The sequence below is a fragment of the Motacilla alba genome, chromosome Z, assembly GCF_015832195.1.
Source record: "Motacilla alba alba isolate MOTALB_02 chromosome Z, Motacilla_alba_V1.0_pri, whole genome shotgun sequence".
In the NCBI taxonomy this organism is placed as follows: domain Eukaryota; kingdom Metazoa; phylum Chordata; class Aves; order Passeriformes; family Motacillidae; genus Motacilla; species Motacilla alba.
The window spans coordinates 2,678,947-2,704,837 of NC_052046.1; the positions used below are offsets into that span (position 1 = coordinate 2,678,947).

The 25,891-nt window shown below is 41.1% G+C and overlaps 1 protein-coding gene across 3 annotated transcripts in view; it reads right to left on the reverse strand.

The window, feature by feature from the left end:
• Nucleotides 1-3,867: 3,867 nt before the first annotated feature.
• The window catches only part of CZH18orf25 (chromosome Z C18orf25 homolog), a 43,489-nt gene continuing 21,465 nt past the window's right edge, over nt 3,868-25,891 (reverse strand). For 2 of the 3 annotated variants that reach the window (XM_038124320.1, XM_038124321.1), the window contains exons 3-5: nt 13,340-13,522; nt 9,001-9,127; nt 3,868-5,554 (exon numbers count right to left, since the gene is read on the reverse strand). In XM_038124320.1, the coding sequence (XP_037980248.1) occupies nt 5,371-5,554; nt 9,001-9,127; nt 13,340-13,522 (494 nt within the window). In that variant the 3' untranslated portion in view covers nt 3,868-5,370. Of the gene's footprint in view, nt 5,555-9,000; nt 9,128-13,339; nt 13,523-25,256; nt 25,725-25,891 lie in introns of those variants that run through there. The other variant, XM_038124322.1, reaches the window with a different exon arrangement.

Below are 25,891 nucleotides of genomic sequence, written 5' to 3' on the forward strand. Positions count from 1 at the left end.
AACTGGGAGTGTTTCAGCCAAGGGAGGCGATGCCTTCAGCAAAGAGCACCATTTACAAATTCTCCAGGGAACTTGGGAGCAAAGCCACTTAGCACAACCCTTTCAGTCCTCATTTTGAGGAGGGCAAACTAAACTTTCAGCCACAAAATTAATCTGCATTGTAACCAATTCACTGGGGAAAACACAATACAAAATCTAACCTGGTTCTGGGTGGCTTTCATCAGTTTTGCCCCAGAAATAACAATTCCCACAAAGTCAAGTGGCTCCTGCACAAGGAAGTGCCAAGGGCCACAGGAGAAATTTTAAGCTTTCCATTCAGTGTATCCTGAAGCCTACAGACTCTGGGTATCTCTTGGTGATAGAGAAGAAAAGATTCAGCAGATATATTATCTGTCCTCTTCCCACATCTGCACCAAACTCCATGGCTCTGCTCTCCCTCAGCTGCTGATAAACACAAAATAAAATCTGAGACTAGTGCCCACCTCTCCAACGACCACCAGGCCCAGAATTTGTATTTTCAGGCTCCACAAGGACTCAGTAAAACTGAACACCACTTTACCTTCGTTATCCATATTGGTACTTAAAACACACGGATAACTGGCCTTCCTGACTTGCACTGGGAGCTTTCTCATGTGATAAATGCATATAAAACACAGCAGAGGTACTGAATTATAATCATTATTATTTTTATTCCCATTCCCATTTCCATTTTGCCTGTGAGGGGGCAGGCAGGCAGCAGGACCCCATGTTCAGCACAGTGCAGTTGTACTTTACCATCCTCTTTACTTGTGGCTCCAAATTCCCCCATGTGGGGTTTCGTGCCCCGGATTGGGGTGACCCCAAAAGATGGAAAAGTCTCTGCTCCAACCCGTGCCTTCAAAGAAAGACTCAGTAGTCTTCTGTTGTCCGGTCTCAAGGTAGTTTATTGTTGATTACCTAAAGATTCTTCTCCTGAACTGCTGTGGCCCGTTCAGCAGCTCAGACAAAGGCACACTGCCCTCCCAGGGGCTGGTGCCATCTTTTATATCATACATTACGTGTTACATGTTTATACCTTCTCCCCAATGCCTGCTGTCTGTATTGAATGGTGACTTTCTACTCTAGACCAATCTGTGAGTGCCAACATCACCAAAGACATGGAGGCTAGGAAGGAGAAAGAAGGAGGACAGGGCACACCCAAATCCCTCCATCTTAGAGCCTCAGACCCCCATGGACAAAATCCAAACTCCTGTGTACAAGGCTTAAAACCCCCCTGTACAGCACTCAAAAATCCTTCCTTTCACTTTGTGATTATCTCTACTATAATACTTAAACTTTTGTGTGTGGCCTATAATTCTTCATACAGAGTTGGTAATTTGCTCCATGGGCTAAGATTGAAACCCCACGTGTGTCTTTGGCTGCATGCCAGGGTCTCAGAGCCCCCTGCCAGCAGCTCTGGCCATCCAGGGCACCCAGAGGGATGTCCTGGGTTCCCACACCCCCATACAATTTTGTGGTTCTCTGCACACAGCTCACCCTGGCATTACCCCAATGGCCAGAGAGGACCTGGCCTGCAGCATCAGCCTCTGAGTCAGGCAGCCTCACTGAGGAGCAGAAGACGTCTGGGGGGATGGGACAGGGGGATGCAGTCAGAGAAATAATGGTGGGAAGGTTGCTCAGACACCTGAAGGACTCAGGTGTGTGGGGCAGATGGAGGCTGTGGTGAAATTGCATCCCTGGAAAGGATTCTGCAGAGCACAATGAGCCCCAAAACAGGGAGGACAGGGAGCTGCTGGAGCTCCAGAGGAGGCCCCAGAGATGCTGCCAGGGCTGAGCCCCTCTGCTCTGCAGCCAGCCTGGCACAGCTGGGGCTGTTCAGCTGCACCAGAGAAGGCTCCAGGGACACCTGCGAGCCCCTGCCAGGGCCTGCAGGGGCTCCAGGAGAGCTGCCCAGGGCCTGGGGACAAGGCGTGCAGGGCCAGCAGCCAGGCAATGGCTTCCCAGGGCCAGAGGGCAGGCCCAGATGGGATATTGGGCAGGAATTGCTGGCTGGGAGGGTGGGCAGGCCCTGGCCCGGGGTGCCCAGAGCAGCTGTGGCTGTCCCTGCATCCCTGGCAGTGTCCCAGGCCAGGCTGGACAGGGCTTGGAGCAGCCTGGGACAGTGGAAGGTGTCCCTGCCCATGGCAGGGGGATGAAATAAGAAGATCTTTAAGGTCCCTTCCAACCCAAACCAAGCTGTCCTAGGTTCTGTGACGGGCAGCAGCCACTCATCACTGGTACCTGCACATCCCCTGGCAGCAAGGGTACGGGGAGAAGTGTCGGTCTTGCCCTGGTCTGAGATAAAAGGAACATTTCGCAGCCAGGAAATCACTTAAACATTCTGGATGTGCAAAATTAAACGTGTTATAGCAAGATTCATGACTGCTGAATTTCAGCAACTGTAACCCAGAATTTATTTACGGATTTAATTTGTAGATGTGACAAACAGCAGCACATTTGATGGAAGTGGAAGAAAAAAAAACCCAGCAAATCGATATTGCTTAAATAATACACTCTATTTTATTTCGTCTCAAAATAGTTTAACCTTTATGCTACAGACTTGTTTCAAAAAACAGAAGGTCTCATCTTGCACCAAAAATATATATATTTATATATATTTATATATATAACACTCTGTCTTATTATTATTTCTCTCCAAAGACCATTAAATACTAGATGGAAAATGAGAACTAAATAGTGAGTGTCGAGAAGAATCAAATTTTATTTTTAACTAGAGTCGCACATTTAAAACATTTATATTCCGAACAGTGATTTGTCTTCACTACAGAAGATTCCAAGTTCACACTCCAGCAATTCAGGAAAACTGCTAAACCCTGAAGGGCTCGAGCCAATGCACACTGAGGTCGACAGGCAGCCCCACACGGACCCCAGTGGTTCTGGTCCAGGCCCCAAGTGCATTGGTTCACAGCCATACAATGGCTAACTTTTCTCTTTTGCTGCTGAGAAGAGCAAAAACCACCCAGGCACGTTTTTGCTCTTTTTCAAAAAAACCCAAAAAAACCCAAACCCACCCCCCCCCCCCCCCAAAAAAAAAAAAAAACCAAAACAGAAGTGAAGAAAAACAAAAAAAAAAAAACACAAAAAAAAAAAAAGGAAAAAAAAAAGGAAAAAAAAAGGAAACAAAACCAAACTATTTCCTACCTATATCCAGTGATTCTTTTTTCAGATCAATAGCCTTGAAATTTGTTGAGAGAAAATACATAGTGTTTTAAATAAAAGAAAACCTGCATCGGACTACCATACATGAGCTGTTTAAACAAACACAGTGCACAATTGGAGGAAGTTTGGTTAGGAGGCAGTCGTTTTTATGTACACGTGGAAGTCACATCATATACAAACAGAAAAACAAGGAGAGATAGTTTGCATTTTTTCATGGAAGGACTGCAAACGGGGTCCCTGCAGCTTTCTTCACAGCCACTCTTCAGGAGACTCTGTGAAATGGGAAGAAGCAGCCACAGGAGGTGGCTTTTCCAAAGTTATCTTCACAGCAGGAGTGTGAGCCCACAGCTGATGGGAAGACCAGGAGAAAGGATGGGCAGAGCAGCATGGGGCCTTTCCCTGCTGCAGGGCCAAGAGGATCCATCCATGCTCCCCTCCCTTCTTCCCCCAGAAAGGAATTGGTCACTAGAAACACCACAGTTATTTTTCTGGCCATGCAAGACACTTATGTTCAATGTTCTAGAAAGCTGGAAATGGGAATATCAATCCTTACCCAGCTGCCCTGGAAAGTGCAGCATGAACTGTTCTGCTTATGGAAGGAACAGACGTGTGTTACTAACGGTACCCCCCTGCTGGGCTGTTTTGCCTTCATGTGACAACACAGGTAACTGCATTTTAATTTTTTATTTTGCCCACAGATAAAATTAAGGGAAGCCAAATAAATTTGGAAAACCAGCCGACACAAAAGGAAAGCAGAACTTCCCATGTCCTGACCACCCTTGTTCAGCTTCAAACGGTAAAAAATCTAGTGGCAGACCTGTACAAAATTCCCAATAGAAAGATCTGGAATATGAAGGAATGTTTCAATTGCACAGTAGACATTTAAAGTGAATAATATCATCTTGTTAAAGTCTAATCTTTGGTTTTTGCCTTGGGAAAGGCTCAAAATGACAGATGAGAGGCAGAAACTGCAGCACACTAAAGTGAGTCGTTCCACTGATTTTGGTAAATATTCTGGTAGTAAGTGTTTCCTGAATCTTGGCATTTCCAAAACTAGCATAAGAGGCATGATTGAAAGCCAGGGAAATGGTGCAGATTACTAATTTAACAACAACAACAAAAAAAGTTAAATACCACAACCTTAGTTTCTGACCCTGATCCTGCAACATCTTTCAGGACAGAGTTTTAAGCACTTGAGTGGCCCCACAAATTCCAGGAACAGGTCCCAGCTGAACACCCCTTTGCCAGGCTGGAGCTTTGGAATTTAATGGGATTTGTTTTTTGTGTTCTGAGATGGTGAATGACGCAAACAAGCAGCAGTAGAGATGGGGACTGTGAGTAAAACATTTAATTCCTTTCCTTCATCTACTCCAGGCAAAACTCAGATAGAGGTAAAAAAATTCAGCTATAATTAAAAAGGAAAGGGATGGGCCTTTTTATTACCTTCTCCTGTGCTTTTGCAATGTTCAGCTGTTCCTAAGTCACTACTATTACTATTTTAGCCATTCCAAGCTGAGGGAATTGACCAGTGAAACACAGTAGTCAAGTGGACAGAAGACTCAGCACTGAAGAGTATAAACTATAAATTACATTGAAAATAAAAATGTTTTGATTAAAGGCTGTTCAGTGCATTTGTTACGGGCCATTTGTATTAAAGACAATCCCTCCTGCTGGTAACATGACCAAATCAGCTTGGGTAAAAATACTCCTGGCCCAAATTTTGGAAGTGTTGAATACCCCCCAGTTCCACTGAAATCAGTGAGGACACAGCATTTCTCAAAAGCACTGATGCTCACACAGCAACACACTAACTTCTACTCAAAAACTCAAGATACTGATAAATTAAATAAGTCCTGGAGCTGGGAGGTGGGCAGGGTGGGAGGACATAAGTTTGCACGCAGTTATTTCATTAGGTGTACACGCACACGTTAGTAACTGCAGATGTGGTTTTGAATTTGGTGCTGTTAATTCTGGGCAGGAATCCTCCTCAGAGAAGGCAAAACCATTTGAAGTGATACTGAAATCAGACTACATTCCTGTGGACGTGGAGAAAAGCCGTGGGTTTGGGTTTCTTGGTGCCAAGGACGGGGCCTCTGGAGGTGAAGGTTTCACCACTGAACTCCTGTGCCAGGGAGGGCGGGAGGGGAGGGGGCAGAGCACAGTGACACGGCCTTACAGGAGGTATTTGCGCCTGGTGTCCTCGTCCAGAGTGAGGTCCACCACTTCTGGGGGCGAGGACCAGTTCTGCTGGGGAGCCACTGCTGTCCATGGCTGCGCGGGCTGGGCGCTCCCGAACGGCGAGCCGCGCTTCCAGGAGGCCACGCTCTGGATCACCCCTCCCCTGGGATGCACACACCTGCAGCGAGGAGAGGAGAGGGACACACACAGCGTCAGGGACACTGCTCAGCTCAGCCACCACGTCCCCTCCTCCAGCGTTTTGTTGTTATCTGGTTAGCACTTCCCTCTCCAAACTGGATTCTCCACTTGTGGAGTCCGTGGCATCTCAAACGCCCAGTGAACAAAGCTAAATTTAAATTTGGGGATTAAATTATTCCAAAGGAATGCTAGTGAGTGTAATGTGATCCTCCTTAAAAAATATGTGCATGGATCCTAAGGATCTTGAGGAAGCCTGCCCCACCATGTGTAGTACCATGCACAGTTTCCTGATGCAGCTTTACCCGCTGGACTTTCTAAAAAGAGAAAAATCTGCAGTGAGGCTGCCTAAAAGAAAATGAAAAGCTACACTGCAATATTGAATCAAAGCCATATTAAAACAAGGAGGTAATGGTACTTTCATTACCATAATTGCAAAAGAGATCTTGCTAATTATGTTATTACAGTCGTTATGTCTGACTTTTTTTGTTTTGGTCTTTTTAACTGAAAATTCCAAACACACTGGGAAATGCTCACTGACAACAGTTCAGCCTCACTTCAGCAAAACATTTAAGCTTTAAGTGACTGCAGCCAATGAGACTAAAAGGTGTACTTGAAGATAAGGCTCCGGTGCCCTGCTGAAGCACAGTACACATGTACCTTTCACACAGCATTTTTACCTATTATATCCATAGTAGAAACGTGACAAATGAAGCTCAGGTTAAGAGCACTTAGAAAAAATAAATGCAAAATGAAGGGTAGAATAATTTTGTGTATGATGAAGTGATGACGGGAATTTATTAGAGGCTTTAGGATGATCAGTCAATTTCCAGCTCTAAATCCTTCACAGGCACTAATAAAACTTGATACCTAATGCTCCAAAAATTGTTTTGCTCTTGTAAGCAGTGGTAGTGGCTGTAGCTCCTGGCTGCGTGGATAAACACGAGGTGCTCTGGCCGCTGGGGTAACCTTTTCCCATTTCTTTGTGAAGGCACGTGTATTTCAGGAACTCCAATTTCCTGCACTGATCAAATATCCCTGACATTTACATTTTATTTATTCCAATTTAAGTCCGTGCTATTTATTTTCTCCAAAACTACTTAGGTTATGCTCAGCTCTCTTGGTTCTGGTTGGAGTTTCATGAAATAGAATGAAAAATCTCATTCTCTGAGCTGTAACTTCTCTGAATATAAATGTCTCATTGCCTTCTCAGATACGCTGCTTAGGTTTAGATGTGATGTTCAGAATGTCTCTTTTATTACTTCTTCTGTCATAAAAACACATACTTGAAGTATATATCTACAAGGAATTAGCAATAAGACCCTGGAAGTCTAACAAATATACGGGATTTTTTTCTTTTAAAGCTTTCTTTTAAGAAGTATTTTTAAGCATAACTGGCAAGAAAAGCTTGTAGGCAGAGCAAATTAAATATGATGTTTGGTCTCAGGGACTGTGGTACACCATTCTGGGAACAGTCCTCAGTGTTTAGGCAAAGCTAAGACTAACTTTTCTTCCTGAAGATTATGAAAACAAGCCATAAAATATCTCACAAAAAAAGGTAACTCTGAAGAATGAAAGTGTTTATCCTCAAACTAGTCACACACGCAGCCAACAGCAGAACATTGAGTCAAACATGAGCTCAGAACATGCTTCCAATCTACAGCTAAGGGAAGATACCAAGTAAAGGCAATAAAAAACCCCCAAAAAAACTCCTAGTAAAAGCTAGAGGAAAACTGGTTTATATGCATGCATGATTAAAAAAAGTTCTACTGATGAAAAATTTAACAAAATAAAAAATATGACTCAGTGTCCTAAGTAAATGCCAAGGAATATCCCAATGATGAGAAATGGCACCAATTCACTCAGAATCTAACTACAAACAATGGACAAACTCCAGGGTGTCACAACTCACACCAGACATGGAATAGGGGGCATGATAAAAACCAGGATCTAAACACCACACTAACTAAGCATGCAGAAGATACTGATCAAAAACCTAACTCTTGTCCAAACGACAACCCTGCCAGAAGCCCATCAATACTTCATAACTGCAAGCCTAGACCTGCAAGAGAAATAAAACTCCAAATAGGATTCAAACAACTGAAACGTGTGAGTGAGTATGCCAGGCAGGCAGTAAACACAGGTCTGCAGGAGATGGGTACAGGAATAAAGGAAAGCACAGGAGAGTGCTTTTAGGCTGATTTGCTGAAATTATTTCAGTTCTTATCTACTAAAACTCCTTTTAAACAGCAACTCTGCATTTAGCTCATGTTTCCATTCCCACAGCGAGTGAGTATTATGGAGGCAGCAGCATGGAAAGCTTTCAAAGAGGGGACAGAAGCACAAGGTCCTGTGTGCAGTGCTGCACAGAGTTACAGCAGCCAGTGCTGGAGGGTGAATCAACTTCTCACTGTTCTAAAAACTAAGATTAAATCCCCTTTCTGGACCTGAAAATTTCCTTTTTTTCACATCCAACAGCACTGGGCCGTGCCCCCATTATCCATGAAGTTTCCTGCCTGGGAAATTGGGTCCTGAACTCTTTCTTTCTTCTTTCCTCAAGAAAGATGCAGTGAAGGGACAAGGAACTTTCTTCCATGTTCCTCACACCCTTTTCTGCCTCCGAGCATCCACTAGGCAGCAGGAAATTTTGGAAGCAGCTTGTCTATGTACTGTTTTAACTCAGTTTTATTCCAATAAATTCACACTCCACACTATTAGAAAATGTCAGTTTTGTTTAACTGCTTCATAATATTTTAAGCCAAGGAAAGACCACAGGCTGAAAATGAAGAGTAACATAAAAAAAATACCTACCAAGAAGAACAGCTGCACAGGTTTCTGACTGAGAGAGACCTCTGGCACCCTTACCCTCATCTACCTTGACCTCCCTTGAATCTTGAAATAAACCCAAATTTCAAAATTATCCTATTTTTAACCTAAAGGGGATATCTTATGACATTAGCCATTGAAAAAATTGTAGTATTTTTACCCCTAATGACTACTTAAATAAAGTGGAAGCTGTTAAAAAGACTTAATATTTTGAAAGGAAATAAGAAACCACAGAAAGATTTTCACTTAGTTATTTGTATATTCATGTATTCCCTTAAAATCTGAATTTCTAATGTATGTACACTTGGTATCTCAATATTTGGTATTTTTATACTACACATCTTTAGCCAGTTAATGTTTGATATTGAAACACAACTTTAATCTGAATAACTATCAAGTTGGTCACTTTCTAAAGAAAAACACATCCCAAAATCACCATGACCAGCAAAACAGAAAAGTGCAACATTTGCTGCCTTTTGGGCATCACTCGTGGATGGGCAACTAGAGAAGTGAAGGTCAGCAGTTCTTACTTTATTGATTTTGGCATCACAGACATTTTGATTAAATGAAATTAATGTTAGAGCAAGAAAAAATAATTCATACCTGGCATGCTCCTGAACTCCAACAATCTCTACTTCACTATCAGAAGAGGCAATGTTAATTTCTTCATTGGCCTGGGCACTGCCACAAGAGGTTTTGTCACCTGCAAGGAAGCCTGGATCCAAATGACCTAGAGATGGGGAAAATGGGAATACAGACAGCATTTAACAGCTTACATGACCCAGAAACCAGCTGGAAAAGGAGCTTCCCACCTAACAAAAAACCAAAAACAACAATAAGATTAGAAAATCTCATTAGACCAAGTTTCTTAACTCACAATTCATCAATTGTACAGGAAAACCACTGGATTTAGCCAGTGTCAGCAGCTCTGGCGATGGTGCTGTCACACAAAAGTGAACAAAGCCTGACTGTTGCACCAAGAACAACCAGAATTTCCAGCTGAAATGTGGTGACAGTCAGACAGACTCTTATGATAAGAGTCAGAATCTTCCTTGACATAAAGAAACAAAACAATCTAAGCAAACACAATGATACTATAATAAAGAAAAAGCCTATAGACTGGAGAGAAACATCCCACACATCAAGGAAAACTGATTTAATTTCTTAAAAAAAAAAAAACAAAAAAAAACCTAGGGGAAGCTGGTCAGTGAAAAAACACAGTACACCCATCCATTTCTGGCAGTGCTGCTCCACACATCTGTTCTAACATTATTACAGATACTTGAAAAGAAAAAGTGGTTTTCTTAAGTCCCATATGCAGCAGGGCTGTTTTTTTCATTACAGTTCCTCAATGACATCCAGTTTGTCAGTCAAACCAAAAGCCCTCTCTAAATACTCACAGCAAGTGTGGCACATTTTTGCTTTTTCTGCCAAGTGCTGCTAAGAAGGTTCTTCACCCCAATTAGTGAATGTGTTGAGTCATACAGGATAATACTTACATGGGAAACACAAAGCAGCCGATATTATTATTTCTCCCACAGAAAATAGATTTCTTGAAAAATCAGTTAATTAAAAGATATAACTTCTACTCTTTTTTTTTTTCCCCAGGAGAAAGAGAAAATTATTAATCCCACTGTCTCTCTTTATCATTAGCCTGAGGGATGCTGGGCAGCCTTGAAGTAGCTGATACTACCTACTTCTGAAAAACCACTTGGTCAGCTGTACTGCACAGGGGAAGAGTCATTTGTTGAGCAGGAAATTTGAAAGTAGGTGAATATTTTATGTGTATCTAGTTTGAGTGGACACCTTCTCAAAGATGAGAGGAGGAGGAGAAGCCATAATGATCCACAGGATTTCAAAGGTGTGTGAACAAGCAGAACTGATTATACCCCCAGAGACATTAAAAGGAAAAGGAAGAAATTAAACTTGAAACAAGTGCCAGGGAAACTTTCTAATGACTGCTTTAAGCACCTGGGAATGATGCAAGCAAACAGAATCATAAAATTGTTTGAGCTGAAAGGGGCCTTAAAGCTCATCCAGGGACACCCCTGCCATGGGCAGAGACACCTTCCACTGTCCCAGGCTGTTCCAAGCCCCGTCCAACCTGGCCTGGGACACTGCCAAGGATGCAGGGACAGCCACAGCTGCTCTGGGCACCCTGGGCCAGGGCCTGCCCACCCTCCCAGCCAGCAATTCCTGCCCAATATCCCATCTGGGCCTGCCCTCTGGCCCTGGGAAGCCACTGCCTGGCTGCTGGCCCTGCATGCCTTGTCCCCAGTGCCTGGGCAGCTCTTGTGTAGGAACAGAGACCATGCTGTATGTTCCATTTTTGGAAAGCCAAGACCCTTGATGACTGGATCAGGGTGAGCAAGAGAAGGAAACACGTGTGCTGCCAAGTACCTGAAGGAGGAATTTCCACCTCACAAGACAAAAAAGTATTGATCAGCTGAACTTAAAACAAATTAATAGCCCAGACAGTCTCTTCCCAGCATTGCAGTTGAGCTGAACATTTATTGGCAAACAGCACTGACTGCCGGAAAACCCAAAAACGGGTCATGGGTATTTCTTTAAGTGGCTAGGCAGACTGTGAAACATGAAATGAAAGTGCTCAGAGGCTTTAATTCACTTGCCAGGGGCTTCACATTGCCAGAGGGCAGGGCTGGATTGGACACTGGAGAGAAATTCTTCCCTATGAGGATGGGGAGGCACTGGTACTGGTTGCCCAGAGCAGCTGTGGCTGCCCCTGGATACCTGGAAGTGTCCAAGGACAGGCTGGATGGAGCTTGGAGTAACCTGGGATAGTGGAAGGTGTCCCTGCCTGTGGCAAGGGGTGGAATGAGATGGCCATAATATTATATAATATAATAAAATACTTATTAATATAATATCTATTGTTTTACTGCCTAACCACCCTTCATTATCTTGTCAGGGCAATGGCAAAGCAGCAAAGCAGGCCAGCTCCTAAACAGCCCCAAAAAGTATCCCCAGAGGTATAAATTGGAGTCCTAAAAGAGCTTCCACATATTACCATAGCTTTAAGTTCAGACAACAAAAAGATAATTAGCAGTAGCAAAACCATGATTAGCAGAGTAAATACTGCAAGAGTAGCTGAGTGTTAATCAGGATTATAGCACGGACACAGATTTACAGCCTCTGGCCATACAAATTTCAGGCCTACTAACACGCCCACGCTGTTAATTTCATTGCATGAACATTAGGATGATGCCCAGAGTGATGTTTTGTTTGCCCTACACCACCAGGGCTTGCAAAACAGCCCCAAATATTTGCCCATGCAAAAAGATGTGATAGTGTAATAAGATTTTTCACTGTGATAGAGCTGCTTATGTTGCTGTTTTCCCACGGGAACACATTCTTTTAAGTCTGCTAAACAAGATGCTGGCTGAAGATTACACTTGTGAACCAGATGTAAGATTTGAAAATTCTGCTTTCCCAATGTGCAACCCTAGACCTGGTAGGAAAAGGCAGCACTGGCAAAGGTGCAGTCAGATGTGTACTGAGGCTGCAGGGTAAGGTGCATGCACGAGCAAACACAGATTCATCCTTTCAGCTGCTGACACAGCCATGGCACCAGGACCAAATCCATATGAACATTCCCTGGCATGAAGAAGTCTCTTGATGTTTCCAGTTTTCTTTTACCTGCAAGTCCCCTTGGATATACATGGAGGAAGGAAAAAAAAATTTCCTACCTGCAGTGCAGCATTTTAAGAAAAAGTGGAAGAAAGCTTGGTAAGAAACATTACTTTTGATTTCCTTATATTCATTTGGTGTACTTATCCATTAGTGCTATGCAATACAGGTGATCTCAGCTGTTCTAATTATTTAGTAAATCCCTTAATAAAGAACTGGGATTGCTAGGGGTCAAATAGTTATCAGTCAGCTGCTGTCCTGCAAAAAATACCAGCCAGCTTGGAAAAGAAAGGCCAGCTTCAAAAAGGCTGGAACAACATCCAGCCATGGACCACAGCGAAAATAATGCAGAGATTCTCATACTGAAATTGGGCACTTGTAGACTCCATAGAGAGGGAGCATCTCTTTACAAAGCACCACCTAATTGTGTTTCTCTAAGCTTTAGAGACAGTGAAAAGCAGCTCAGAGCCACCACAACACTCCCCATGTGGGTGCCCTGTGGCAGGAGACCTTAGGGAAACAGCAAGAAACACAAACCTGTTGTGCTCCACCAGGCAAGACCTATGTGTCTAATGCAGCCTGAAATCCTAACAAGGGAGTTAAGAAAAGGAGTGGAAGAGAAGTAAAATGTTGGCATAAAAAGCTGTGGGATGAAGCTGACAGAAACTGATCCCTGCTAACATCCAAAACGCTGTCCAATTTTCTAAGGGGTATTGGAAATATAGATGGAATATGGGAAGAATTAGTGATTGTATTTTAGAGATCTAAAGAGACAAAAAGAAAAAAAAACAAAACCAAAACAAAACAAAAACCAAAAGCAAACAAAAAACCAAACCAAACCAAACCAAAAAACAAAAAGACAAAAACAAAAACAGAGAAACAAAAAAAGACATAGACAGGCAATCCCAGTCCTGAAAATGAGATTAGGACCAGTTGACTAGCTGGTGGCATGGCTTGTCATAATCAGTCATTCAGTAACAAGATTAGGTCGCTTTCATTTAAAAAAAACACCACCAAAATCCCAGATCTAAATACTCTGTAGTAATTAGATGGAAAAGAAGAAAAGTAGTTAAGAAAATTCGTGTCAAAAATATATTGCAGGAATATTTGTCAATTTTTATCACTTGTATTTTGGAGTAAATGTCAGACCTTTTTAATAAGCACCTGTCCTGCTCTCTCACAAAATCCATAAAGGGAGCTTTCACAGCTGTATAAACTATAAAACTACTGAAAGCAAGAAAGGGAGACCCACCAACTGCAATGCAGGAACAAATGTCAGAGAATTGAAACAAACCTGTATCAGCACTCATTTCATTCAGCAGCCCTCTGGTTCTCCAGGCAGATCCTGAGTCTTGATTTCCTAAAGAATTACTGTGCTCTTGAACTACTGCAGCCGCCAACAGATTGTCCACATTTACCACTTCTGGGTCTGAGTTTGTGTCTGATATATCATAGTGAGCCACAACAGGGGGTCCATCTGCAGGGGAGAAAAGCAACACGGGTTAGAAACCAGCACAGACTGAAAGGCACCCCAAAAAGTACAAATAATTTGTTTAAGGATTAATGCAACATCCTACATGAAGCTCTTAAAGTTACATAGCGGAAAATTGTATGAATTAATAAACTTCAGTTAATGAACATAGCCTGGGATTACAGAGACATTTTGACCTTTGCATACACAGAAAACACAAGTGTCAGAAACACACGTTTATCAGAGTATCAGTTATTTGTATACTGTCTTTTACATTAACACATAAACATCTCCATACCTGACAATGTTACATTTACAATCTTTAAAGGATAAAACCTCCAGTTTAAAATTAAAAAAAAATAAATCACAGGACATTAAGTTGGGCAGACATGATATTTATCTAGAGAATTTTACAGAAGTCAAGCGACAGCTTACATTATTATAGGGTTGATTGAATAAAACTAATTTTTTCATAAAACTGATCCAGTGACAATGAATTTAACATTAGGCAACTTTCTTTTCATAACATTCACCTGTCAAGAGCAGGGGGATTTCTCAAAATTGCAATGTTTTTTGGTGGTGTTTGCTGGGGCTTTTTATACGATCAAGAACAACAAGAAACAAAATTATATTTTGCAGCGATAAATATGCTTTTCATTCAACATGACTGTCATATGAATTTTTGGCCGCCATAATGAAGGAGAAAGAGGGAGATAAAACTGCTTACATGATTCTGAAATCTGTCCTTGAGGAATAACAAAAAACTATTTTTGATCTGTTTTGTTAGGACCAACTAAATTCTTTGTGATGAATGAAAATAACATATAACTGGAAAGCATGCTAGAAACAGAAGAGGCTCAGGAAAAACCAGGCAAATTCAAGACAAAGATTGATGTGGAAGCAGAGAGAATGGGTAAATAATGCAATTCTGAGAGGATGTGAGTGTTTTAGCTCAAATGCCTTGCCCCATCTGCAGCTCACTGACTCAGCATGGATGAAAGTGGTGGGACCTCCCCCTCCCCAAATGAGAGGATCAAAACTTTCATCGGACCAAGGCTTCATCCACACAAATGAGCACAAATGAGACACAAACACAGGCTGGGCCAAAGCTCAGCATCCTTGCAATTCTTTAACTCCAAGGAGGTTCTTGGAGTTCTGCAGCTGAGCATCTGCAGGACCTTTTGTTATGGGTGTGATACATGGAGGGTACCACTTGTGTGGGATAATATAAAATAATCACAAACTAAGAATGTGTTCAGGAAGACAGGACTTTCAGAGTTACAAAATGACTAATGAAATATTTTAAAGTGATAAAGGATAAAATGAAAAGCCCTAGGTTCTCTGGTTTCTTTTCAGAGTCTTGAGTGGCTGTTGAAGACAGAAAGAACATGATGAACTAGAAGTTTCAAATTTACTTCTCTGAAAAGCTGCTCTTTTGAGGTTTTTAGAGCATATTTTGGTTTTAGGGACTTTTTTGGAGGGGATGTTTTTTAGTAACTTGGTGCCTGAGATAAAATTCAACTGACTATTTTCAGAAACCCCTACTTTGTGATTAGCAACACAGTTCATCAGAGAGTGACATTTTGCTTAAGTCGTACTAAAGATCAGTTTTGCAACAAGGTATGAAGAAATTCGCAAAATATTTCGGCTCAGACCTGCCTCCAAAACAACAATTCCATGAAACAATGTTACATTACAAACTTAAAACAGACACAACAAAAATAAATGAGTAGTTAAATGCCAATGTATTAAAGACCAAACTGTTCGCATCATGAAACGCTGATGATTATGACTGGAACAGAATTCCTGATAATTAACTGGAAGGCAATCTTTGTCTTTTTAAAAGGCAATTACAAAATAATGGAATACCGAGTTCAGAATTAAGCTGGCTGATGTTCAGTTAATTATTTGTGACAGCTGATGATTAAATTACATGCAGAAGTTAGGACTGGACTGAATCATGGGAGGCATGTTTTCTTTCAGTCTTATCATCAGAGTTCAGCGTGAACATATATAATGTGAGCTGTAAAAATAAACAGTCGAGTGCAGAAGATACGAGGGTCAAGTACAATATTGACTATTTGACCATTTTTCCAACAGGTTATCTAAGATTTCAGGAGCTTGGGACTGTTCCTTCAGGCCTTTGTTTCTCTCGCCTCTGACTCAGACCTCCAAAAGCAGAAGCGAAATTTGATTTTTAGATAGACGTGTCTACACGAGTAAAATTGTATTTGGACAAAAGGCACCAATAGTCTCAAGTCAAAATTGTACCACTCCTACATGTATAATCATGCAAAAATGTATAATAAATGTATATACATGCAGAGTGATATTCTCATCACCTACCCATAGAAATAACTTGTGAAAGTCTTCATCAGTAGGAAATACAAGCATAAACTTGTTATCTGTAGCTCCACTCTTGTATCTTCCACACTTCCAAAGAGCACACCTTATAACTTAGCTTAAATTCAGTATACATCAAACAGACAAAAATATTTTCAATATAATTTACACACTGTAATTATATTTGTCAGGGTAACAGCCACCAATTTAACAATCTGGAAAAAAGAACCCCAAACAAGATGCCTATTTACAAAGCAAGCACAAAGCAGAGACCTATTTTTCCATTTCTCAGCCTTGCCTTTCAGGATCAGATCTGGAAATTTGGAAAGGCTCCCAACACCAGGTTTATCCACACCTATCACCAGTAAATGACTGACAAAGCCAAGATAATGGCCACCAAACTGTAACAAATCCTCAGATTCCCCACATTTGCAAAAAAATAAATAGGCATAAATTCTCACGTGTGTTTAAAAAAAGGTCAACAAAAACCACACAAAACCAAACAGTAAAGAAGTTGCAGGCAACAACAACTAGGTGAAAGTTGCAGTGAAGGCATGTTAAAAGAAATCTTATAAAAGTCTTCTGTTCGCAAGAGCTGTTTCCTTTTCAGGGCTGCATGGAAGGGACAGAAGTGGTTAAATTTGGAAATAAATAATACTTCCCTAGCCAAGTATGTGATCATCCAGTAATGTGATGCAAAGGGAACGTATGGTACCAAGAAATAATGACAGTTGGCTTCAGCTAGGAAATAAAGTGAAAAAATGCTTTCAGGTTGAAAAGGTAAAAAGGATTAACTACAACCATAGGTGTAACTCATCATCTTTTCTTTATAATAGAGACACTACACATAATTACTGACCCTAACAGGATTTCAAAAGATTAAAAAACAGACATCAAGACAAACCATGCCAGAACCAAGACTTAATGTAGAACAGTCAGGAGGTTCCCTGGTCAGTAATTTAAACCATCTACTTTAGAAAAATTATATCTTTTGAGAACCTAAGGTAGCTGGAAGAAGTACATTTCCCTGGTGACAAGCATTAATTCATTTCTAAAGCAATAAATGCTTGAAAAAGGCAAGGCTGAAAGTTAATAAGTACCAGCAGCAAAATACAGCTGTTGACATTTAATGCTATAAGGGGGGAGGGAAAGCCTGCTTTCTTTTTCTCTTCCCCAAAGAATTCAGAGGCAGAGGTCATCACGGGGACAGCATTTCCAAGTGTCCAACTCTCTCTTAATTTACACAGCTCATCACAACAAATTCCACTCCCAACAACTGAATCAGAAGCCACATGCACAAAAATCCAGGTCTACACATACCAATTCTCATTTTAAACTTGCTACAGAGAAAATCAAATCACTTCTCATCTGCTACCTGCTCCCTTGCTTTTCTTACGGCCACATCTTAACACTCAGCAGCCTAACCCATGCTGTAAGATCCACACTCCTATTATCCCTTACTTCATTATAATGGCAGCACAAGCAAAAAGGGGAACTCAAGCGTAAAATTTCAGCTGTAGGTTAAAAGCAGCCATTCCATAAGAAGCACTGTCCCTTTGCACTGCAGTTTATCATTGCTGTTTATCATTCCAAAGGAAACACAAGATATTAGCTGGCAGAACCCGAGTGAGAAATTAAGTCCTTGAAATTTGTGGAGACAGGCTGAGAGCTGTGGGTGTTCGGACCCCAGGGAGAGCTCAGAGCCCCTGCCAGGGCCTGCAGGGGCTCCAGGAGAGCTGCCCAGGCACTGGGGACAAGGCATGCAGGGCCAGCAGCCAGGCAATGGCTTCCCAGGGCCAGAGGGCAGGCCCAGATGGGATATTGGGCAGGAATTGCTGGCTGGGAGGGTGGGCAGGCTGTGGCTGTCCCTGCATCCCTGGCAGTGTCCAAGAATGGGGCTTGGAGCCACCTGGGCTAGTGGAAGGTGTCCCTGCCCATGGAAGGGGATGGGATGGGATGAGCCTTAAGGTCTCTTTCCACCCAAACCATTCTACGATTACAAGTCATTATTTCTCTTCACCTTTCTTACATTTAGGCACGCTGAGCAGAGCTCATCACCTAAACTCCTTCCCACTGCAGCCAGAGAGAGGAAGTTCAGATAGGCTCAGCCTGGAAATTGCAGCTGGGAGCATCAAGAGCACCATCTCCCCTCCTTCCCCAGCAAACAGAAAAAGCTTAGACACCACCTTAGCCCAAGCACCTCAATTTTACAGTGCTCAAGTTACACAAGATGAATTCCAGCCTCAGGGACAGGATTTAAAATTTGCTACATTTCCTCTATAAGTAGAGGAAAAAAGACTGAAATCTCCAGAGGACTATCCTGATTAAAATAAATCCAAAATTAAAAGCCTAATTTTGGTGGTCTGAGCTGCCCATCAGTGTCCCTGCAAGGAAGAGACACAGAGCCATATTTAGGTATGAATATCACCCCAAGTTTTAGGACACAGAGCAGTACAGCAATAAAAGCAACAATAATTACAGCACTTTGTTCTTACAAAAAGCTCTCCATTGGTGCATCCTGGTGCATCCTGGAGAACTCTGAGGTGGTTATTAACTTCCTTAGTCCACAAGGGAAACTGAGGCAGGCAGCAGCCTGCAGCTTGCTCAAGGCAAAGGAGCAGAGGAGCTCTGCCTGGCTGAAAACAACATTCCCCTCCAATTACTGGGCTATTTTTAACTGCTGAATGTTTGAGGAGTTTAGAAGCAGTGCTTAGGAATGCTTTTGGGAAAGGTGCAAATGCTAAAAAGGCTACACACAGAGCCCTGGGAGACACAGCCTCTGCCAGCCTCACCTCCACCTCTTGGCTGTGAATGTGGGCACTGATGGTCTCAGCTGCACGACTCTAACTGAATTTATTTCTGTGGAACAAATGAGAATACTGAGACATTTTAAAATAATGAAAGACCTAAGAACGCCCTCATTTACACTGGATGATTAAATTTAACAGATAACTCCCGTTTACCTCCAGATTACACAAAACATAAAATGGACTTTATTACCTATATAAATTTTAAGGTCAGGTGACCACAGTTGAAATAATACACTGATACACAAAACTACAGGGTGAAGCGACAGCCTTTTTGTTTCAGATAAGCAACAGAAACCTGGTATTAATTAAAACATGACCCAGACCTGCCATTCCAAAAGTATGTGCAGCTCAAATGGCACAAACTACCTGAACCCTCAAACAATTCCCTAAGGGGAGTAGGGACTGGAGATTTGTGCTTTTTTGCATTGTTTAGCAACATGAAACACTTCATTGCTATTTAGGTTTATTTATTTATTCCAGGTTACAGTAGTTACATTTTAAAATTTACAGGGTCAAGCAAATAATACATTGTAAATACAATAAAAAACAATAGCAGTGTAACAACGTTCTCTCTAAAATCATAAAGTGAACTTTATCAGTGAATCTACTTTCCTGACATTTTCCTTTGTTTCACACAGTAAAGCTTTTCTGTTTGGTGTTTCTTTTAACCATAATAATAAAATACAATTAAAACAACATGATCAAATTATTATCTGTTCTCAGACTGGATACTTTTTAATATATCACAAGAAAACAAATCCCAAAAATTCAAGTCTTGCTGAACAACATTCATACTTTCAGGCTTTTTGATGACTGGATGGAAAATATCTTGGATTTAATTTAGCAAATTATGAATGAAGATAACAAAGCATTTTTCACTGTGCGTTAAGCAAAGGCACACGGAATATGGCTATGGGTTGAGAATACTGGGAAGTGGAATTCACTTTGTATCTCATTACAGGAGTTATTTTCTGTGATGCTGCCTAACAATGCAATAATTATGGTAGCAGGTATATCAACCAGACCTCTTCCCCAGTTTTACTGGAGAAGTGTCTCAGGAGGGTTTTGGAAACCATCACATCCTTACATAGCCATGGTAGTTAAAAAAAAAAAGTAAATAATTCCCTGTGTTAACACAACTTCCATTAGGAAAAGGCAGATAACATGCACCCCTGCAGAAAACATCACATTTTCCCCAGCACAAACTGCACCTTTCCATGGAAGGATCGATACAGCCTCTGATGGTCCAGACTAATCCCCTGCTCCATTGCTCTGCACCTGAAATCCCTGCTAACTCAATAAGCCCACTTTTCCATGTGCCTTCATTTTGCTGACCTAACGCCAGGAGACTAATGAAATTTGTGAGAAATACCAACTTCTGGCTTAGTCTTCTGCAAGGTACTGTCCATCTCTATCAATCAGCCTGATTATTTTGGCTCCTACAGTACAAATCACACGGTGCATTTGTTCCAACGCATGTAACTGCAGTGGTCGCAGTGCAGACCCCCATTATTTTAAAAGCATCTGCTCAACTGGCATGAATTAAATCCCCCCCATCAGGCAAAGGCTCCCCTCAAGATCAGCTGGAGGATTCTCTGGACAATAAACTGCAGAATAAGTTCATTTTTAATGAGATAAAATGCCAGCCCCATTAAAACCGTAGAAAATGTCTACTACTATCAATGGGGCTAAAGTTTAATTTCTTAATGCCCTTGAAATATTATTTATAAATTTATCCACACACATATGTGGATATAGAAAGAGACAAAATGCATTAAAAGAAAAAACTGTGATGATAATAAATATGTTCCAATTTGTAACATAACTGCCAAGTATAATCCCGTTTCATTGAAGTTAAGATTGGTTTTTCATTCTTTACCCTAGCAGCTTAGATAAAATAACCCAACAATCCTGCACCAACACTAAAAGACAATGAGCTTAAAAAAATAGACGTGTATTTCTGCCTGAATTGTTTTGTCCTAGTACTGCTAAAAATGACACTGAAAGTGTCATGAAAATGAAATGAAAGTTTTATTTTGACTCTTTTTTTCCCTGCACTGTTATTTTTGCAATAGAAAATCTGAAAAAAGTTTCATTGCCTTGAGTTTCTTTTATGTTGTATGTTAATATTTTTTTCCCTAAATAAAACCTGACCATTCAGATATTTATCCCTAAAGACCTTCCTCACCAAATCCCACTGAAAGGAGATTGAATGCCTTGGGAAGAACCTGCAGGCAAGCCTGCAAAAACTGAAGCCCCTGGACTTCCAGGAACTCCTAATAAGGAACTGATCCTAGAAGGAAATCCTTTTACTGCAATGTCAGTTTGACATTTAGTGAAATTTAAACTGAGCCTTTATATAAAGGCTTACTTCTTGTGCACTTGCACAAAAACCATGAAACCAAAACCACTGTGTTTCACCTGCTGCTAAATTCCAACAGGCTGTACAGGTGCTCCACTGCTCCCAGGCTGGAACAGCTGCCATATTAAAAACACATAATTCAGTATTTAAAGTGATAATATAGGAGCTGAACCAGAGGAGCTGTGGCCACCCCACCCCTGGCAGTGTCCAAGGCCAGGGTGGACAGGGCTTGGCACAACCTGGGATAGTGGAAGGTGTCCCTGCCCATGGCAGGAAGGTGGCACTGGAGGAGCTTTAAGGTCCCTTCCAACCCAAACCATTCCATGATTCCATTAATAGACCAGTTAGGTTTAAACTGGCACCACCATCCCTGGAATTACACCAGTCTACATCAGCTCACCTGACTCGATGCATCTGACCTTTTCAAACACAAGTAAAATTCCTTAAAGGAACTAAAATGTTTCTTTACACCGTTCTGAAGTATAAATCCTGGGGTAATTAGAGAAACTCTAAATTATCTGTGGTTCTCTATGTCTGTGCAAAACTCCTACTGATTTCTCCCCTACTTGTTAAATGTGGTGGTTTTGAAGTACTTTGATGAGATGTGAGCATAAACACACATTCAAAATGTAACTCGAGGTTGAAAAGTAGATGAGCTTTCTTCCAATAGTGCTAAAGTAGTCTTAGATAAGTCAGACTGTTTCCATGAGATACAGAATGGGTAAGATAAAAATTTGTGTTAAAATTTCATCTGAAGAAATTTTAACTCCCTGAGGGTTTCTAGTTGAAGCCCTTTGAAAATAAGAGCTTATAATGGAAATCACGACAAACTCAACTGCAGCCATGTCATAAAAATATAGTGAAAATATTCCCAGGAGGCAAAATATATAAAATCTGAAACTATGTCTTGGGAACCTGTATTCTCAAATGGATGCCAAAGACTGTCACAGTTAAAACACAGATTCGTCACTAGTATTGGTATCTGGAGGTTGGTTCCTTCAGGGCTCTGCACCTCCTGACTCAGAACACAGAGCAAGAAGAGAAATGCTCCTGCTTATGGGCAAATCCTTTACCAGGCAGGCTATGCTACACCTGAACCACAGAAAGGTGGGCTTCCCCTCTCAGTTTCAGGCCAAACACACTTCCCCACGTGGAAAACCAGCTCATGGAGCAGTGGAAAACCAGCTCACGGAGCAGTACCCAGGTGTGCACATCTGCGTACGCTTTTCTTTTCAAAGGAGAGGGTTTGTGACAAAGCTGAAGATTTGGCTCTGGTTTTGAGCCAAGTGGAAAGACTGAGGAAAGGAAACATTATTTACCATTTACAAAACAATTTACAGCCACTGATCTTGCACAAGTGTTTTTAGCCTTCAACTAGGTAGCTTTTGTGGAGAAATTAAGGTAAAGTTAGATCTAATAGGAACTATTCCCCCAGTCTTCTGGAAGCCTTGGGATAACTTTATCCTAGAAAGAGTACAGCTCCAAAGTTTGCACGCTCAACTTCTGTCATTCTCTGCTTGTTCTTTTATGTTCACAGCTGTTTGCATTGAAAATAACAGTTAGCAGTGATGGAAAAAAGAAAATGTTTAAATTTTTGCCTCCAGTAACCAAACACAAATTTTTATCTATTCATACACTGAATTATTTCAATATTTTTCTTTTTTTTTTTTCTTTTTTAAGGACTACCTGACTAATACATTGAAAATTTGCAGAAATTTCACTGGCTACATATGTAATTAAGTTATTATCCATTTATGAGATACATATGTAAAGGTGTTTCAGTCTGAGACATAAATAAGTTCAACTGAACTCCTTACACAATTTGTTCTGAAATACCTAATTGTTCCATTTATACTATTTTACAAAAAATACTGTGGGCATGCTTACAGACATACACATTAAAATAAACCAGTCACTGCAAAAAGCTGCTTCTGCATGCACGGGAAGATCTCTAAAGTTGTCATGCTTTAGAATATTTGGCTCTTATTATCATCATAAAGAGATTTTTATATGCATATATATAATAGATATAATATATATATTATATATATACATATATATATATATATAAAATCTATGAACACCAGATGGATCCACTTTGGTGGGGGTTGTTTTATCAGCAAATGCTCTTCCCTGAAAGATCTTTTTAAACAGATGAGGATAAGCTTTTAAATTGCAATCAAACATAGAACAACTTGTTTAACTTTTACCTGAAATGCACACAATTTCAGACAAGGGAGTTTTTTGACAAGTTCGTATCAAAATCTTTGTATCAAAATTATGCATGAAGGTGATCTGAAAAGACTTTATCCCAGTACTTAAAAATTATCTCCTGCATAGTCTTTCAAACAGATACTCTGAAAATAACACAGGTCTGTAACCTAATTTTTTTTTTAAAGAAGGCATCATATACTTAAAAAAAAAGTCAGTCTAGGGCAAGAATAATGTTAAAATACCAGTGTAGATATTATACTGATAACAAAAAAGTATTTCTTGAGTTCCTGTTACAGGTTTGATCCAAACTGTCACATAAATTGATGGAAAAACTCCCATTGACTTCAGGGAGGGTAAAAAAAGCCTGACCTACAGAAGATACTGTGGTTACTCCCAACAGGAGGAAAAGAAAGTAAACTAAAATAATTAGGGGAAAAGTGACTGTGGTTTAAAAAGCAGAGTAACTGAGCTAAAGGAGACCTAAGTGTTTTCTTTACTTAAACTGTGGGCTTTCATTTTCCATTGTAAAAATTTTTATTTCATTTTCACTAGAAACTTCTATCAAGTTCTACCTGATTAAAAATACACATTTTTTTGGTAGCTACAGAGAAGTTACTTCACATGAAGGAAGGCCTTATTGGAAAGGTGACCCAAAAATCCCTGTGTGTAGCAATAATAGTAAGAATTAAATATTTCTAATATAGACTTTAAATTAATCCTTCTTTAAACTTCACATTTTCAAGCCTGCCTATTCAGGATAACTATTAGTACAAAAATAAGACCCCACAAACCAGTGAATTCTTGCCTCACTTAAATGAACCTGATGCTGTGGCATTCCCCATCACGAGTGAAGAGTGATTTCAGTGGTGGTCACACGCGGTCCGCTCTGACCCAGGCCAGCAGCTATCAGACCACCACGGTGTTCCCTTATCAAGCCTTCCTTTAAATTCCTGTGCCAAGGCTCAACACATCCCCTGATGGCTGCTTATCTGAGGGCACACAGGATTGTTTTTATTCCAGCGTGAAGGATGTGGCTGCACTTGCAGGAGGAAGCAGCAGCCGCTCTGTGTGCACAGGTTGGGGTGACTCATCTCACCCCAAAGTTATCTCTTAGGGACCGCTGATAAGCCAGGTTAGGGACAGCTCATGGGAGAGAAAGACACTGCCTGGAGGCATCCTCGGTGAGGCTTATCCCTTCCCACTGAGACCCAGGGAAAAGCAGAGCAGGCACCTGGAATGGGTGGAGATGGCCTGCACTCAAACAGAGCACACAGAGGCGTGTGTGCGTGTGCCTGTGTGTGCGCACAGGGTAAGGCAGCTGCCTCCATAAATACACCACGAGCAACACAGCAGTGACGCTGATAAAACCCTGGACAGAGACTGAACTGCTGAATGGGGGACCAAAAGGAATTTAATCTGCTGTGCACGCTTGTTATAGACAGCTAAATTTTTAGGGTAAGCTTATTTATTAGTTCTGCCTAAAAATGAAGAAACTAATCTGTGGCATGGCCAAGCTGCAAAACTTCAGAGTAAACAGAGAGTTAAGGAAATGGGTCTGCATCTAGTCTGGATCTCTAAGGTGATTTATCTCTTTAAATATAAAACTTATTTCCTTATACAAATGTTTTAACATGCAAAAAGGGCATCTGGATGAATACCCTGAATGCTCCTATTGTAGCAAACACAGCCCTACTGCCTTTGAGTACCTAGACATGGATTCTGAGTTATATTGTCCCAAGTTTGGTGATGGAAACTTAGGGTGGCTCCCCCCATACACCTTTAAAGGTGTTCGTTTATATGTGTGTACTGGCACATGCAGGTGGGTATACTGAGTTGTTTTTTTTTTTTTTAACTACATATATTTACTATAAATTAAGAAAAACAAACAATATCATGGTAATAAAACCCAAAAGAGAAAACAAAACAAACACATACAAAGAGAAAAGGAAACCTCGCTTTAGCAGAATCCAAAATAACATCAAGATTGCAAAATCAGATTTTTTTTTTTTAATTTTTTTTAAAGGTTATGATTTATTCAGATCAGGCTCTGCCATATTCCCATTCTCTGGAAAGACTGGCGTAAAATTGTTATTAAAAGTCACTGGAAGCTCAAGCGCGGCATCGGCACTTTGATAGCCCGCGTACGAATTAAACGGCTGCTGAGGAAGCACTTGGCTATCAGGCATCTGCACGAAAGCCCCTGACTGTGTGGTAGGGGGGATTCTTTGGCCAACTAGTTGGATTTTAGGTTCCCTGGGCTCCAGTTGCTGCTTGCTTTCTTCATCCGTGTCAAGATGGGTTAGCTTTTCTATCCACATGCGGAATTTCTCCTCTGTCTGCCTCTGCATCTCGGCAAAGCAGTTCATGGCCTCTTCCAGGACATTGCCTATGCAGTTCCTATCCCACACGGTGCCCCTGTCAAGCAATCCTGGAATTTCCCTGGTCGCTCCTCCAGATCCCCCAGCACGACTGAAGCCAGCTTTAAAGACATTGAGGCCATTTGATAAGACATCATTAAGTAAGAACATAATATTGTTTATTAAGGCATGTTAACTGAGGAAAACAACTTTTCTAATTCTGCCCCTTGGATAAGACAACTGGAGAGGAATTAGCATATATTAACCAACAGTATTATTCTTATAATAA